The following is a 17,549-nucleotide window of genomic DNA, read 5'->3' as shown; positions in this document are numbered from 1 at the left end:
CTTGACGTAAATTATATAATTTGTCACTTACTGAAGTGTCGTGCGCAGGTTTGCCAAAGACTTCTCGGAAGTGAAGTACAAAATTTTGTGGGGATTGAGTGACTGTACCTTCTTGTGCCCAGATGGTTTCTGCCCATTGTAACGCCTTTCCCTTCAGAAGAGAAATGATAAAAGCGATCTTTGCTTTTTCATTGGGGTACAATTGAGGTTGCATTTCAAGAGCTAGGGAACATTGCAACAAAAATCCGTTGCACTCCTCCGCCACACAAGAGAAGGGCGCTGGCCTGGCCATGGGACTAAAGATCACGGTAGTGGAAGAACTGCTGGAACTGACGACGGAAGTGATGGGAGGTGCAGGCGGTGGTGCTGGTGTGAGAGCTCGTCGGAGTATATCCACGAGCTCTTGTAAGCGGTCGGGAGTGCTCATGCTGTTTGTCTGTCGGTGTTGGTCCGGTCTTCTGTTACAGAAGTAGGACTCGGACAGAGAGATGGATTAATTGACAGGTATTTACTGACAACTAGCTGAGCAACAAGGAGTGAGACAGGTGAGTGGTGATCCTGGAGGTCTTCGGTAATCTGGAGAAGTGTTAACTCGAGTATCTTCTTTTGACTAGAAACTTGGAACACGAACTGGACACACACCTCACCAAGATGGCAGACTGGGACAGAACACAGGAGCAGACTGACTGGGGATCGCTGGAGAACACACTCGGGAGGAAACACTGCAGGTAAGTAGACAAGGAGGTAAGTAGTAGGCATAGAGCTGTGATATCTATGGCAGTCCTCTTCGCATGAACGAGACCGGACACTGCAGTGCTGTGAGGTGTGTGTATTTATGGCATGGCTAATGAGTGATTCAATGATGTGCATGTGCGTGTGATCAGTACTCAGGCGAGGGAGTGTGCTGTGATTGGCTGGTGACAGAGCCTGGCATATCTGTGACAGCAACAAAACATAGAAAATGGAAATTGAAGTTTATTCAAATTACAATATTTCACAATAATTTTTCCTTAAGAAAAATTGGCATGAACCTGAAATATTTCCAAATTAATTAATATCGAAACGTGAAATCTCTGTCAATACCCAGTCAGTACCATGGTACCATCACAATAATTATATAAAGGTCTGTTATCTGACACAACTGATTCATTTCATCAGTTGATTAGTGGAGTGCTCAATGACCTGAATTGGGTGTGTCAGAGTTTTTTGACACTGAAATGTGCAGAATTGTGAAACACTGGGTTAAAGTCTCATTGGCATGGGCCGCCATACATAATCAGTGTTAAATTAATTCTTTGCCTCCCCCCTCCTGATCTCTGTATCTCTCCTCCTGTGCTTAACTTAATTTGACTAAAACCTCTCTTATCCTAAAGGATAATCTGTCAAATGGTTCGTTCGTTCATCCATCTACCTGTTGTAAGGACGCCCCTACTGCTCACCCACATGCCGAGACCTCGCTTTCCTTCTGCGCATTAGCTGACGAGACACGATCGCTGCTCCACTTCTCCTGCTATAAAAAGCCGGAGTCGATCTAGGTTTATCAGTCACTGGGTGAACTGTATTTGAAGCCGAGCGACAAATCACGATGAAACCAACGGCAGCCATCTGCATTTGCTAGAGACAAATGATGTAATAGCGCACATAATTCACTACCACATTTTGTTGTCAAAGCTTAAGTGGTCTGTGAATGTATTAAGTAGCATGCTAACACTCTTTTGAGCCAATGGAGCAACTTTATGATCAAGTTTTCGTAACGTTTTAGTGGTGATTTGATAAATTTTTCAAATGTAAGCTGGAAATTTCAGACACTAAAAATGTTCCAAATCTTGTTTTCCAGGCAAAATATCTAAGCATCTTTAAAACAAGATCAATTAAAATGTATTTAATTAAATGTATTCAGCAAATATGTACTACCATTTGTTTTTTATTATTTTATTAATTAAGAAATTAATACTTTATTAGATTATTTATTAGATTGCATTAAACTGATCAAAAGTGACATTTATAATGTTGCAAAAGATTTATATTTCAAATAAATGCTTTATTTGAAAATTTAACAAGGAATCAAGGCAAACAAAGTAGCATGATTTCCACAAAAATATTAAGCAGCACAGCTGTTTTTAATATTGATTGTTTTTTGAGCAGCAGATCATAGTATTATAATGAATTCCAAAGGATTATGTGACACTGAAGACTGGAGTAATGATGCTGAAAATTCAGCTTTGCATCACAAGAATAAATTATATTTTAAAATATATTCAAATAGAAATGTTATTTTACCATATAACTATATTTACCATTTTAACAATATTACTGTTTTTACTATATTTTTATCAAATACATGAAGCCATAGTGTGCATAAGAGAGTCCTTAAAACATTTTTTATTACCCCAAATGTCTACAAATAGAATCTTGTCTAAATCATATTCTATTTATTTTAATTTTCAAAATAGAATTTACATAAAAATAGAATATGCTTCAAGTTTTATAAGATATAAATTCAATTTTTATTGATTGATTGATTGCTTGCAGTTAAACAGTTTTCCTGGAATGTTAGCAAGATGGTTGCCAAACAGACTAAATGGCTTTTAAAATGCATGTGTATCTCTTCTCCTTTTTCTTCCAGATCCCTCAGATCAGCTACGCCTCCACAGCACCAGAGCTGAGCGACCATAACCGCTACGACTTCTTCTCTCGAGTGGTACCTCCAGACTCCTACCAGGCCCAAGCTATGGTGGACATCGTCAAGGCGCTGGGCTGGAACTATGTGTCCACATTAGCGTCGGAGGGGAACTATGGTGAAAGTGGAGTAGACGCCTTCATTCAGATCTCTCGAGAGGCAGGTACAGTATCTGTACGGTCATCAGGGTTTGGATTCTGCTCGCTGGTAGTCCATGGATGTAAGACACACTGAAGCATATAGAATGATCCAGATTGGGCTTTCCATTAATATGCTATATTTCAAAAAGTTCCAAAGAGGAGCATGACAGAGACAGCTGCATGCATTTGTACCCATCTGCTGCCAGAAATTCATGGCGGTCATTAATATAAATAGAAAGTGAGTCACATTTTAGGAGAGAAAAATTTCAGCATTGGTGTCCATCTCTCTCTCTCTCTGTGACAAAGGAGGTCTGTGCATCGCTCAGTCCATGAAGATCCCACGAGAGCCCAAACCAGGAGAGTTTGACAAGATCATTAAGAGACTAATGGAGACCCCCAATGCTCGAGGAGTCATCATCTTCGCCCATGAGGATGACATCAAGTAAGTGAAGGATATGCTTAATGTATGTTTGATCAGCAAGCTTATAACATTCTGGGTTAAAAACAGCTTTAATTCTATCAGCTGCATCTGCTGCATGTTGTTGATTGACAAATACGTGCATTTAAACTACTTAAGAAAGTATTTTATTTAATTTTTTCTTTTAGACCATGAATGCATGTTAAGAAAGTAGTTGGAGGAAGATGTTGGAGGAAAGGCGTTAACAAATGAGAGAAACCGTTGATGTCAGCTGAAAAAAAGTTGTCTCAGAGGCAGATTTTGATAAAAGATTAAGAAGACAAACATGTTTTTCCCTTGAAATAGCATGCATGATTTGCTTACCCTAAGGAGTGTTAAAGAAAAGGAGTGCTTAGGCAGAGAGTGTCAATTTTGATTTCATGTTCACTTTTATGGTGTGTTTAACCCAAAATATTCACTTATGAGTGTTTACAAGCAACGTTGCATTTTTATATTTAGACTCTGAAGATTTGATCTATAACAGATGCATAATTGGAGTGTAACGGCTCTTTTTCATAGTTTTTTTAATGGTTCTGTCTGGAACAAACTGCTCGTTCCATCTGTCGCGATGCAGCAGACTAATATTGTCACAGATTTGATAATGGTTGACTGGTAACAAGGGCACATGTGGATTATTTGATATGATTGAACTAAGCATTTGTGACATTTAGAGACGGTTTGTAAAAACCAAATATTAAATGCAAAGTAAGTTTAATTAGAGCAAAGGTCCTTTGATGTAGTGATAAGACAATATGGGATACTTCGCTTTTGATATGCAATGCATCACACATGCTCCTGCATGTAAATGGAGTTGGCTCCAGACCAGCAAACCTGAAAAGGGAACAATGGCTGCAGCGTTAGGCCAGAAACATGCTCTACGCAATTACATGATTAGCAAACACATTGCAAATGCATGGTCCTGATACACAAACAAAAACCAATCTCAGTAGGTGACAATAGAGTGTTCTTCAAATGTGTGTGCCATTCAGTCAAGTGTTATTTTTCAGGTGAGATTCTCTTCAAACTGTCAGACTGTTATGACAGAAGTTGAATCAAAAGAAAAACCTGACCATGGAATAAGAAAGTTTATGGTCATGCCCACTTTACTGCCCCATGTGGCAACACTGAGAATACAATCCGTACTTAGACTTGTTATGAATTGCATTCAAACATGTTTCTGAATGTAACATGTGGAATCAAACTTGCATTTCAGAAAAGTTTTCATTTACATTTGAAAATGTTTTGGGTATTAAAAATCAAGGCTGTAGAAGCGGATGATGTTTTAATAGAACCTTTTTAATTTCCACAAAGAATGTTTTTATTGGTGGTTTAAAGAACCCAACCTCAATACACTAATCTGAAGAACCTATTTTATGAAACATAAAGAACTTTTTTTTATTTTTAAAGAACCATATTTTGAAACAGAGGTTCTTCATTAAAGGAATAGTTCATCCAAAAATGAAAATTGGCTATACATGTACAGAATTTGAGGAAGTTTGAGAAATTACATCACTTGCTCACTAATGGATTCCCTGCAGTGAATGGGTGCCGTTAGAACGAGAATCCAAACTGCTGATAAAACATCCCAATAATCCACAAGCGATCCACACCACTCCAGTCCATAAATAAGCTCCTTCTGAAGTGAAATCTGAATGTTTTGAAGAAACGAATCCACAACTGAGGTGTATGAACTTCAAACCAGTCTATAATCCATTATAACGATTCCTCCATTGAAAAAATCCATCTCCTGTTTTCCTCTCACATCAAAATCCACCAACATATTTATTTAGAACTGCACTGCTTTCGCTTGTTAACGGTGCTTGGTGCTTAACGGTGCTTGCATATTTCTCTCCTGATTCAGATGAGATGACTTATTCACTGTAGAGTGCAATATTATGGACAGAGGACTCGTATTTTACACTGAAGCTTAAAAATGAAGATTTGTTTCTTACAAACATGCAGCTTTACACTTCACAAGATTTTAATTGATGGACTGGAGTGGTGTGGATTACTTGTGGATTATTGGGATGTATTTATCAGCTGTTTGGACTCTCATTCTGACGGCACCCATTCACTGCAGAGGATCCATTGGTGAGCAAGTGATGGAATGCTACGTTTTGCAATGAAAAACAAACTCATCTACATCTTGGATGGTCTGAGCGTAAGTAATTTTTCAGCAAATTAAAATTTTTGGGTGAACTATTCCTTTAATTCTCCGGAACATGATTGAAGAACTATTTTTTTACATTTAACATCTCTAGTTAATGTAATATTTATGTACAGATGTTCTATTGTTCCACTGGCTTTTCGATTACCTGCCAGTGAAATAACAAGGGAAGACAGAATATTTTTTCATTTTAAATGATAATTGTGCATCTGAAAAGTGTGACGTATCACATCTATGATTTCAAGTTTGCCCTTAGGACAACTCAGAAAGTGCTAAAGCTGCCTGCGAAATGTTAACTAAGAAGGTGCTATAGCCGATGGTCAAATCCAAAATATGCTGTCTTCATCAATTTATCGCTTGAGCTTAAATGACCATTTTTTTCATACATAACAGCAGATACAAATTTCAGGACACTGTATTTCTCATTGCGTGTCCTTTTGCTTTTTTCCATGTTTGACTTTGCAAATTCAGAAGTACCAAACAAACTCAGACAATACTTTGCTATCGCCGTTGATGCTCACGAGTGACGGTTTGCCACTCTGCGTTTGGGTGTCACTGTCTCTAATCCATATGGCTCATTGCTGATGCCTTTTGATAGGCTTATGTGGCGGGAATGTCTGTGCAGATGAAGTTTCCCCCTCATTAAAACACTCTGTGAACACGAGCTGTCGCTCACACTGCGTGAATTGTCAACGATGCTGAAAGCAACTGTATAACTGAATGGCTTAATTCATAATAACTTGGTTAAATGCCACTCTAAATAACAATTTGATATCTGAATTTCATGAAGGTACTTTTATTTAGAGACTTTTATACAATTGGATGCCATATTAACGTTTGAGTATGCATGCAGTTGTATGCAAATGTAATCATTTAAGAGTTGGTCATTGACCGATATTAAAGAGGAATGCACCCATCTCACTGGCAAAAATATTCAGAATTGGTCATGCTCCAGTTATGCAAGTGTCATGTAAAAATGCATAAATAAAAAATCTAAATAAATGGGAAAATATTACAACTGTATTAAAATAGATTAATTTTGTAATTTGTATTTTTTTATTATAATTGTGTGATATGTCAGCACTATTTAAACAAGATATAGACTTGTTTAAAAAGTCTATATTGACAAAAACTACTGAAACAAATGACTCTATGATTTCATATACATAACAGAAGTACAATGGGTTGTTAACATTTTTTACATTTCCCACGTTTTACTATTTTTTTTGGTAACAGTATTGAAGTGAACTCCATTTACTTTATTTTCATTTGAAAACTGTTAACATTCTTCATTTGAAACAGTTTGTTAAAGCCAAATATGCCGTTAATCTAATGCCTGAGGTGCTTTTTTAGACACAAAACTAAATTACAGGTGTTGTCAGTGGTTTGTTTGACACCCGTTCTATTGCTTTCTTTCTCTCTTTGTTATGAATTGATCTAAAGTGCTACAGTACGTGAGTGTAAAGACATGAATGGCAATTACTGAACGGATCAAATTACTGTTCAAAATATTAAAATGCTCCATAATTGCAAGAGATATGTATTGTGTCCCCTGTGATATTATTTAGAGTGACTTTGGTTTAGTATAATAGTTTAGTTGTGCTCTTTCTTTTCCAGGCAGGTCCTGGAGGCTGCAAGCAAGTCCAATTTGACCGGTCAATTCAAGTTTGTGGGATCGGACAGCTGGGGTGCCAAGAGCTCTCCCATCCTGGACCAGGAGGAAGTGGCTGAGGGTGCAGTAACCATTCTGCCCAAAAGAGCATCTATTGAAGGTTTGAAATATACATATATATCCTTTAAGTCGGTATGAAATAAATGCATGTCAGCGATTGTACTGATTTCATTGAATCATTGAAAATTAATTAATTGAAATTTCATTTGATTTGATTGAAATTCATTGGTTTATTTTTTATAATAAATTTTTATTAGAACCTCTCTATTGCAAAAAATTTCTTTATAGTGAGAAAAAGTTCATTATATTATTAAAATGTTCTTCACACTATGAAAAATCTGTTCACTGAAAGGTTCTTTGGGGAACTAAAAATGGTTGAGTGAATCTGCCACCCTCACTTTTCACTATCCAATCAACAATCAACAAATAAAATTAAGTCCCATCCTACATTTCTTTCATGCTCGATGGCTGTTTTACTCAGAAATGGTAGTAAAGTTGCTTGCAACTTCTAATTCATACTGTGTTTTTTTTTTTTTTTTTTTACAATCGATTCCACTATAAAGATAAAATTGGTAATTTTTCTGCTTTTTAATCAGGATTTGACCAGTACTTCACCACTAGATACCTGGAGAACAACCGCAGGAATATCTGGTTTGCTGAATTCTGGGAGGATGACTTCAGGTGCAAACTGACACGTCCAGGTATCAAAATCGACCCAGAAAAGAAGAAATGCACAGGTGAGAGCTCCAGATAGCCGTTTAAGTTAACTGATGTTTGGAGCAATGACTGCTGACCTTAAAAGCTCTTTAATGTCCTACTTATCTTTCTCCTTCTCTAACTCTTTTCATTCATCATATTGCTGTCTCACTTTGTTCATTTTACCCTTTCTCTCTCTCTTCCAGGAGAAGAACGGATCAGTCGTGATTCTCATTATGAGCAAGAGGGCAAGGTTCAGTTTGTAATTGATGCGGTTTACGCTATGGCTCATGCTTTGCACAACATGCACCAGGATTTGTGCCCGGGAGCCACGGGCATTTGTGATAAGATGGACCCAGTGGAGGGACGTTTGCTGCTTAGCTACATCCACGCCGTCAACTTCAATGGTGAGTCGACATCACACTAAATCAGAATCACTGAAGATGAGACCTGACTGGCATCAGAAATGCCATTAGGCTGGATGCCAAAGATGTTCAAAGGTCTAAACTAAACCCCATAAAGAGTTTTGCCTTACTGGCTCATTTGGATTGAGCACGAGTGTCATGCATATTGACATGAGTCTGCCCTTGAATATTTGACTTTTAATCAACAAATTAAAATTCTGTTATCATGTACTCATTGCTATGTCGTTCCAAACCCGTATGACTTTAGTTATTATGGAGAAAGTTAGAAAGAATTGTGTTTTGTATTCCTTATTGGTAAGTATTTTGGATAAAAGTGTCTGCTAAAGGAATAAATGTTAATGTAAATATGGAAACGGTGAGCTCTTTTCTATTTAATTCAAGTGTACAGCAGGTTAATGCTGTTTAAATTGTTAATGAAGTTTAAATTGCTATTTTGCTGAATATCACTGAAATGAAACATAATTGCAATTTACAGTAACTGTTTTGTATTTTAATATGAAAATGTAAAATGTAATTTTAAATTAGTGTTACATTATACTTTTTATTTATTTATTTATTATTAACAGTTGAAATGTTTTATGTTTTAATATAAAAATATATTTAAAATGTTATATTCTTACATTTTATTTACATTTGATTTAAAAGAACAGCATTTATTTGAAATAGAAATCTTTTGTAACATTATAAAGGTATTTACTCTCACTTCAAATCAGTTGAATGCATCATTTAATGCTGAATACAAGTATTTTTATTAAAATGTTATACATTAAATATGATATATTATAGAAACTCTGTTCAATTCACAAGTGCATATATTATTCTAAAGAAAAAAAAAACTTTTTTCTAAATTAATTTCTCCACCTCTAAAATGTATTTTCTATTAACCACTAATATCATAGTTATTTTTCATGGTCCAATCAAATCCTGACTGATAAAATCAAGTCCCGTCCTACAAAATTATTTGCAGACTATTCGATTTAATGTTGAAATGTGTTACAGTAGTGACATTAAAAGGGTTGTGAATGTCTTTTAATGTGGTGTTTATATGTGACCCTGGACCACAAAACCAGTCATATGTCACACTGGTATATTCGTAGCAATAGCCAAAAATACATTGAATGGGTCAAAATATTTTTTTTTATGCCAAAAATCATTAGGATATTAAGTAAAGATCATGTTCTGTGAAGATATTTTGTAAATTTCCTACTGTAAATATATCAAAACTTAATTTTTGATTAGTAATATGCATTGCTAAGAACTTAATTTGGACAACTTTAAAGGTGATTTTCTCAGTATTTGATTTTTTTGCACCCTCAGATTCCAGATATTCAAATAGTTGTATCTCGGCCAAATATTGTCCTATCATAACAAACCATACATCAATGGAAAGCTTATTTATTCAGTTTGTATAAATCTCAATTTTGAAAAATTTACCCTTATGACTGATTCTATGGTCCAGGGTCACATTTATAGTTAGTTCTTCACAGTACCATTGTGGCCTCGTAGTTCAGTGTAGTATGATTTAAAAAAAGAAAGAAAAGAAAATGGCAAAGTTCTGGCAAGTAAATCTAACTTTGCTCTGGCGTTGTGAATCTGTCCATGAAGGAATTCCCATTAAATCACTTCCTCAAGAGTGACTGTCATCTTGCAAACATTTGGTGAAAGCTCGCCTGGAGGGAATTGGCTGAACAAGCACTATGCATTTTTGCAAAGAAGAAAAATAAGTCCTTTTTCCACCCCAGAATTTCAAATAAAGCTGTCTTCCTCCTATACAGCAAAGAACAAACAAGGAGAACACAAATCCTTATCCATCCAGGGCTAACAGAAGCAGGATATCAGTGGTTCAATGATGTGCTCTTGCTGAATTGGAGGAAGGGATCTAATGACTGAACTAAATACACATATTCAAAGCACTTCCAATCACAGGGAAACAGCCGAATGTTTGTCTGTAGTGCATTCGTTTCCCATTCAAATCTAATCAAGGACTAAAACAGATATCACTGCCTGTAATGACATGCAGCAGGATAAAGTATGCATGAATGGAGCATCTATATGACAGATGGCTGTAGAGCGAAGTGAAGATGTTCAGAGTCTCAGTGGAGAAGACGGAGTGACAGGAAGAGGAGGAGATCAGTGTTGCTGGAACCTGACGTCTCTTTATGATATATCTGGCTGTGATTGCGCTCATCTGAAGAGCTGATGTTCTCAGCTATAAGTTACTATCACATCTGTATGTATTTCTTCAAAGATAAGAAATCAGAATGGTTTTGTGGTTTTTGGTAGGTAACTTCATCTAAAATAAAAACAGGTCAAACCGGGGTTTTTTTGTTTTGTTTTTGGAAAATAATGACATGAATGATGTTTCTTGTTGTAAAAAGTAAAGTAAAGTCGTGACGTATTGTCAAGTATGGTGACCCATACTCGAAATTGGTGCTCTGCGTTTAACCCATCCAAGTGCACACACACAGCAGTGAGTAGTGAACAAAACACACACACACACACACACACACACACACACACACACACACACACACACACACACACACACACACACACACACACACACACACACACACACACACACACACACACACACACACACACACACACACACACACACACACACACACACACACGGAGCAGTGGGCAGCCATGCTGCGGCGCCCGGGGAGCAGTTGGGGGTTCGGTGCCTTGCTCAAGGGCACCTCAGTCGTGGTATTGAGGGTGGAGAGAGCGCTGGACATTCACTCCCCCCACCTTCAATTCCTGCCGGCCGGGGACTCGAACTCGCAACCTTTCGATTACGAGTCCGACTCTCTAACCATTAGGCCACGACTTCCCCCAAATATAGTATGATATATTGTATGATAGCACTATATAAATCCTGTTTCCACTGTGATTTATAGGTAGCGCCGGCACTGCTGTTCTGTTTAATGAAAACGGTGATGCTCCTGGACGCTATGACATCTTTCAGTACCAGATGACCAATACCAGCAATCCAGGATACAGAGTCATCGGCCAGTGGACCAATAACCTGCGACTGGACGTAAATTGACTTCAATTGTACATTAATTATATTCACATGTGAAGGATCTAATAAAATGTGCGAGATATGCAGGTGCATCTCAATAAATTAGAATGTCGTGGAAAAGTTAATTTATTTCAGTAATTCAACTCAAATTGTGAAACTCGTGTATTAAATAAATTCAATGCACAGAGACTGAAGTAGTTTAAGTCTTTGGTTCCTTTAATTGTGATGATTTAGGCTCACATTTAACAAAAACCCACCAATTCACTATCTCAACAAATTAGAATACTTCATAAAACCAATAAAAAAAATATTTTTAGTGAATTGTTGGCCTTCTGGAAAGTATGTTCATTTACTGTATATGTACTCAATACATGGTAGGGGCTCCTTTTGCTTTAATTACTGCCTCAATTCGGCGTTGCATGGAGTTGATCAGTTTGTGGCACTGCTGAGGTGGTATGGAAGCCCAGGTTGCTTTGATAGTGGCCTTCAGGTCATCTGCATTGTTGGGTCTGGTATCTCTCATCTTCCTCTTGACAATTCTCTATGGGGTTCAGGTCAGGCGAGTTTGCTGGCCAATCAAACACAGTAACACCATGGTCATTGAACCAGCTTTTGGTACCTTTGGCAGTGTGGGCAGGTGCCAAGTCCTGTTGGAAAATGAAATCAGCATCTCCATAAAGCTTGTCAGCAGAAGGAAGCATGAAGTGCTCTAAAATTTCCTGGTAGATGGCTGCGTTGACTGTGGACTTCAGAAAACACAGTGGACCAACACCAGCAGATGACATGGCAGCCCAAATCATCACTGACTGTGGAAACTTCCCACTGGACTTCAAGCAACATGGATTCTGTGCCTCTCCACCCTTCCTGCAGACTCTGGGACCTTGATTTCCAAATGAAATGCAAAATTTACTTTCATCTGAAAAGAGGACTTTGGACCACTAAGCAACAGTCCAGATCTTTTTCTCCACAGCCCAGGTAAGATGCTTCTGATGTTGTCTCTGGTTCAGAAGTGGCTTGGTAGCCCTTTTCCTGAAGACGTCTGAGCGTGGTGACTCTTGATGCACTGACTCCAGCTTCAGTCCACTCCTTGTGAAGTTCTCCCAAGTGTTTGAATCAGCTTTGCTTGACAGTATTCTCAAGCTTGCAGTCATCCCTGTTGCTTGTGCACCTTTTCCTACCCAAATTCTTCCTTCCAGTCAACTTTGCATTTAATATGCTTTGATACAGCACTCTGTAAACAGCCACTCCTTTCAGTAATGACCCTCTGTGACTTACACTCTTTGTGGAGGGCGTCAATGTTCGTCCTCTGGATCATTGCCAAGTCAGCAGTCTTCTCCATTATTGTGGTTTCAAAGAACAAGAGATACTCTAAATTTATACTGTAGGGATGGTCATTAATTGAAACTCAAATGTAAATATTCTAATATTTTGAGATACAGATTTTTGACTTTCATGAGCTGTAAGCTCTAATCATCAAAATTAAAACAAAAAACTTTTGAAATGTTTTACTTTACATGCAATGAATCTAAAATATATGAAAGTTTAACTTTTTCAAAATAACTAACAAAAAAAAAAGAACTTTTTCACGACATTCTAATTTATTGAGATGCACCTGTACATAAGAGTCTGAAGACTCATAAAAAAATATTTTTTTCCCCACTTTTCAATACTCGGTAAAGTATTTAATAGCTCTAAAAAATTAATAGCTCTAAATATGCTAAACAAGACAACCATCTATTATAACTTGAATTTTTGTTATAATTGTTAAAAAAAATATATATATAATAAAACTTTACAAATACATAAAAAAAAATGTAAATTAAAACCATTAAAAAATATATATATATTTTTAAATGACACTACTGTTAAAAAGTTTGGGGGCAGTACATTTTTTTTGTTAAAGAAATTAATATTTTATTTAGCAAGGATGCATTAAAATAATTAAAAGTGACAGTAAAGACATTTATAAAGTTACAAAAGATTTCTATTTGACATAAATGTTGTTTTATTTGAATTATCTATTTATCAAAGAATTCTGATTTTTTTTATCAGTTTCCAACAGAATATTAAGCAGTACAACTGAATTCAACACTGATAATAAGTAGATATGTTTCTTGAGCAGCAAATCTGCATATTAGAATGATTTCTGACGGATCACATGACACTAAAGACAGGAGTTATGATGCTGAAAATTCAGTTTTACCATCGCAGAAATAAATAGTATTTTAAAACGTATTCAAATAGAAAACTGTTATTTTAAATTGTAATAATATTTCACAATATTACTGTATTTTTAATCCAATAAATGCAGCCTTGGTGAGCATAAGAGACTTATATAAAAAAAAATTACAAAATCTTACAAAGCCAAAACTTTTTGGTGTTCCAAAACATATCTTGAACTTAAAGGAGTCATCGGATGCCCATTTTACACAAGTTGATATGATTCTTTAGGGTCTTAATGAAAAGTCAATAACATACTTTGGTTAAAATTTCTCAAGTGTAAAAACCTTCTTTACACTGTCAAAATCAGCTCTGTTTTCAGCACGCTGTCATAGTCGATGTTGCTTTAAATGCTTGTGAGCTCTGCTGACTCCACCCCTCTCTTCTGTGGAGTGACGAGCAGACCATAGATATGTGTAGATTTCCTATTCGACCGCTCCAGATACGTTGACGCGTCATCCATCTCGCATTCACCATAATAATCAATGAATAGTCAAAGATATACAAGAGTATAACTTGCTGTTGTAGATGCACACAGTCAATGCGCTCAAAGATTCGCAGACCGTTCCAAAAATGGCGGATGGCTTACGTATCGCGACCCATAAAAACAGTCGATAATGAGGCATCTAGGTATATATGTCTATGGAGCATACTAAACTTCAGCCGCGAAACTGGCTAACTAGCAAATTATTAGGAAAGGCGATTTGCAAAGATTCATAAAATCCCTTATACTCACTTCTTCTGTAGATGAAGCTGGATCACGAATGATTCGCGCAAACATAGATGCATTTAAGTAGATCCGGGATCAGTGCATTCCCTTCAAAGTGAAAGTAACGTTAATCCTCTGCGTCTTCAGCGGCTCAGATGTCGGGAGTAAATGACGACTGCTATATTCATTATTACATCCAACAACAAAACGCCTCAATCCCTTAATCTGAGACACCTTGTCTTCCCCTGCATCGGAGGCAGACAGCTCTCAGCTCACTCAGGGCGGGCCTAAGGTAAGACAGCCTTGTCAATAAACTATCGTTGGAGCGGTTTGTACAGACCTACGTCATTCTGACAGGGCTCTCAGAACAGCCTGATTTTAGAAAGAGGATTTTAAAATAGGGATTTTTAAAAAAACACTGGGTGGATTTTTATCATTATAGGATGGATGTGTACACACACTTCCAACACACATTTATGTTCAAACAACTTGTAAAGTGAATTTTGCATCCGATGACCCCTTTAAAAGTATGACCTCTTTGGTTCAACAGGTGACTTTCTTTTCTGTTTTCTAATTGAATTGTTTGTAAATATTCTCCATATTTCATCAGGTGGAAGAGATGCAGTGGACCGGTGGATCCCGTCAGATTCCGGACTCGGTTTGCAGTTTTCCATGCCGCTCGGGTGAGAGGAAGAAGATGGTGAAGGGTGTCCCGTGCTGCTGGCACTGTGAGCTCTGTGATGGCTATCAGTTCCAAGCTGACGAGTTCAACTGCGAGATGTGCCCTTTCGACATGCGGCCGACCCCCAACCGCACGGCCTGCCGCCCAACTCCCATCATCAAGCTGGAGTGGTATTCACCCTGGGCCATGATCCCTCTGTTCCTGGCCATTCTTGGCATCCTGGCCACCCTGTCCGTCATCATCACCTTCATCCGCTTCAACGATACCCCCATCGTGAGGGCCGCGGGCCGTGAGCTTAGCTACGTGCTCCTGACGGGAATCTTCCTCATCTACCTCATCACCTTCCTGATGATCGCTGAGCCGGGGACAGTGGTGTGCGCTTTCCGCAGGCTGCTGCTGGGGCTGGGCATGTGCATTACGTACTCGGCCATGCTTACAAAGACCAACCGGATCTACCGCATCTTCGAGCAGGGCAAGAAGTCTGTCACGCCGCCAAAATTCATCAGCCCCACATCGCAACTTATGATCACCTTCATACTGATCTCAGTACAGGTGAGCGTGTGAAGTTAAAGCTTGAAGCCAATTGGTGATAATTGCTGTATTGCTTCCTGCAGGGTGCAACCCATATCCTATAAATCCCAAATCTCATGGAATTGGTTACTCTGTTGGGCTGGTTGGAAAACAGAATATATTTTTATTATTATTATTATTATTATTAAGTATTTCAAAAGTTTGGGGGTGGTCTAAAGTCTCTTATGTATGCCAAAGCTGCATTTATTTGATCAAAAATACATTAAAAACAGTTATATTGTGAAATATTATTACAATTTCAAATAACTGTTTTCTGTTTTTATATATTTTAAAATGTAATTTATTCCTGTGATGCATAGCTGAATTTTCAGCAGACATTATTCCATTATTTGTGGATTTTTTTTAGCAATATCTGATGAATAGAAAGTTCAATATAACAGCATTTATTTGAAATAGAAATCTTTTCTAATATTATAAATGTCTTTACAATCACATTTGATCAATTTAATGCGTGCTTGCTGAATAAAAAATATTAATTTCCTTAAAAAACAATCATAATGAATAATATCATAATAATAATCATATCACATGATCCTTCAGAAATCATTCTAATATGTTGATTTGCTGCTCGAGAAAACCACCTATTAAAAAGTGCCGTGGCAGCTTCGATGAGCGATGCAAGGCCAAACGATTGAATTATTGAATAAAACATTAATTAACTGAATTAATAAAGAAAACTCTGCTGCACATCGCACAGACTTCACAGGCACCTTAGCAAGTCCAGATCTTCAATGAAACGTACAAGTCTGTCTCCCTCCAGCCAAACACAGGTCTATGAGCGCCACAGAGCCACTGGTTATGGAAACTAAAGCCCCTGTGCTGTTGTTCCATTCTCAACATGCCTCTATGGATGAATTGTGAGGTTTTGTCAATAGCTGTTTCCCAGTCAAGCAGATTCTCCTGTGTTTGTACACTCTGCCGAAGCTGATAAGCTGCCTGCAGACCTCATCATGTTGAGTGCCTGGGCTTCATTCTGCTTGGCCATCAAACGTGCCAAACACGCTAATGTGCAAAAGCAACAGATTCAACATCAATGAAGGCGAAAAATGATTTACAGGTGACAAGAAAGCCCCACTGCTGTCGATACACATCGTGTATGCTGATAAACACCTCTCCGGCGATTAAAAACTGCTGATTTGAACTTTTACAAAAGAATATTTTAGAGGCTTTTGTAGTTGGAGCTTAGCCCCAGAATTATGCGCATGACTCACCGGCAGAGGCGTGGGGGAGACGAGATTAACAGGACGTTTGCGGGAGAATGATTGACAGCAGGACATTTCTCGGCACCTCCTCCAGCGCATGTTGGCAGATGTGTCACCGATGCTGAGTGGAGAACGGAACTCCGCCGAGCGATTCTGACAGCAGCATCTGTCTCCCCGGCAACACGCCGGCCACCCGGCTGCTGTTCTCTTCTCCTCCCAGCCGTAGAAGTGTCTCAGAAAGTTTTACGCGTTACCTGATGAGCACCTTCAATCGGGATGAGTCATGTCCTAGTCGGAATGTTCCCATTGAGAACAGGTGCAAAGCACGCTCTCTAAATCACACCTCTAAATGGTGATACTGCACACTTATATTAAGATTTACTGTGAGCAGACGTCCCATTTGAAATGTCCTTGATTTCTTTGGTGTTTAAAATGTAGAATAGTAACGTGTATGCTAGATTTTGGACATTATAGTTTTAGAAACGTTATTTTTTCACATAGAATTTGTCATTTCAATTTCAGTTTTAGATAAAGGAGTAAATAAGTCACTAGACAGAAGTCAATTCAGAAAATTAAGACTGTACTTTCATGTATGTAGCTGTCTGTCTGAATTAGATGGGAAATATATGAGTTCATAAGATTTGATTACAATCTTGAGCACAGTTTGTGATGTAGTAGCCCTAAGATACATGGTCTTAATATAAGATAATATAAATAACACATATGTTGTTGACCTAGGAACATATTTTCTAAATGAAAATACACACTCTATGAACACCCAATTTTGAACACCCAATACAAAATGTTTTTACAGTTTTTACACTACCGTTCAAAAATTTGAGGTAATAAAGTTAATTTTTTATTTAATGCTGCCCAA

The 17,549-nt window shown here is 37.6% G+C and overlaps 1 protein-coding gene across 1 annotated transcript in view; it reads left to right on the top strand.

The window, feature by feature from the left end:
* Positions 1-290: 290 nt before the first annotated feature.
* LOC306849129 (metabotropic glutamate receptor 6-like) overlaps positions 291-17,549 on the top strand; it is a gene marked incomplete at its 5' end in the record, with an annotated part of 29,358 nt that continues 12,099 nt past the window's right edge. The window contains 8 exons of the mRNA XM_079383973.1: positions 291-371; positions 2,627-2,843; positions 3,127-3,262; positions 7,062-7,216; positions 7,713-7,853; positions 8,019-8,219; positions 11,144-11,283; positions 14,808-15,431. Of these exons, the coding sequence (XP_079240099.1) occupies positions 291-371; positions 2,627-2,843; positions 3,127-3,262; positions 7,062-7,216; positions 7,713-7,853; positions 8,019-8,219; positions 11,144-11,283; positions 14,808-15,431 (1,695 nt within the window). The remainder of the gene's footprint in view (positions 372-2,626; positions 2,844-3,126; positions 3,263-7,061; positions 7,217-7,712; positions 7,854-8,018; positions 8,220-11,143; positions 11,284-14,807; positions 15,432-17,549) is intronic.

The sequence above is a fragment of the Barbus barbus genome, assembly GCF_936440315.1.
Source record: "Barbus barbus genome assembly, chromosome: 29".
NCBI classification, from domain to species: Eukaryota; Metazoa; Chordata; class Actinopteri; order Cypriniformes; family Cyprinidae; genus Barbus; species Barbus barbus.
The sequence above is the reverse complement of the archived record's forward strand: the minus strand, read 5'-3'. Positions and strand labels throughout refer to the sequence as shown.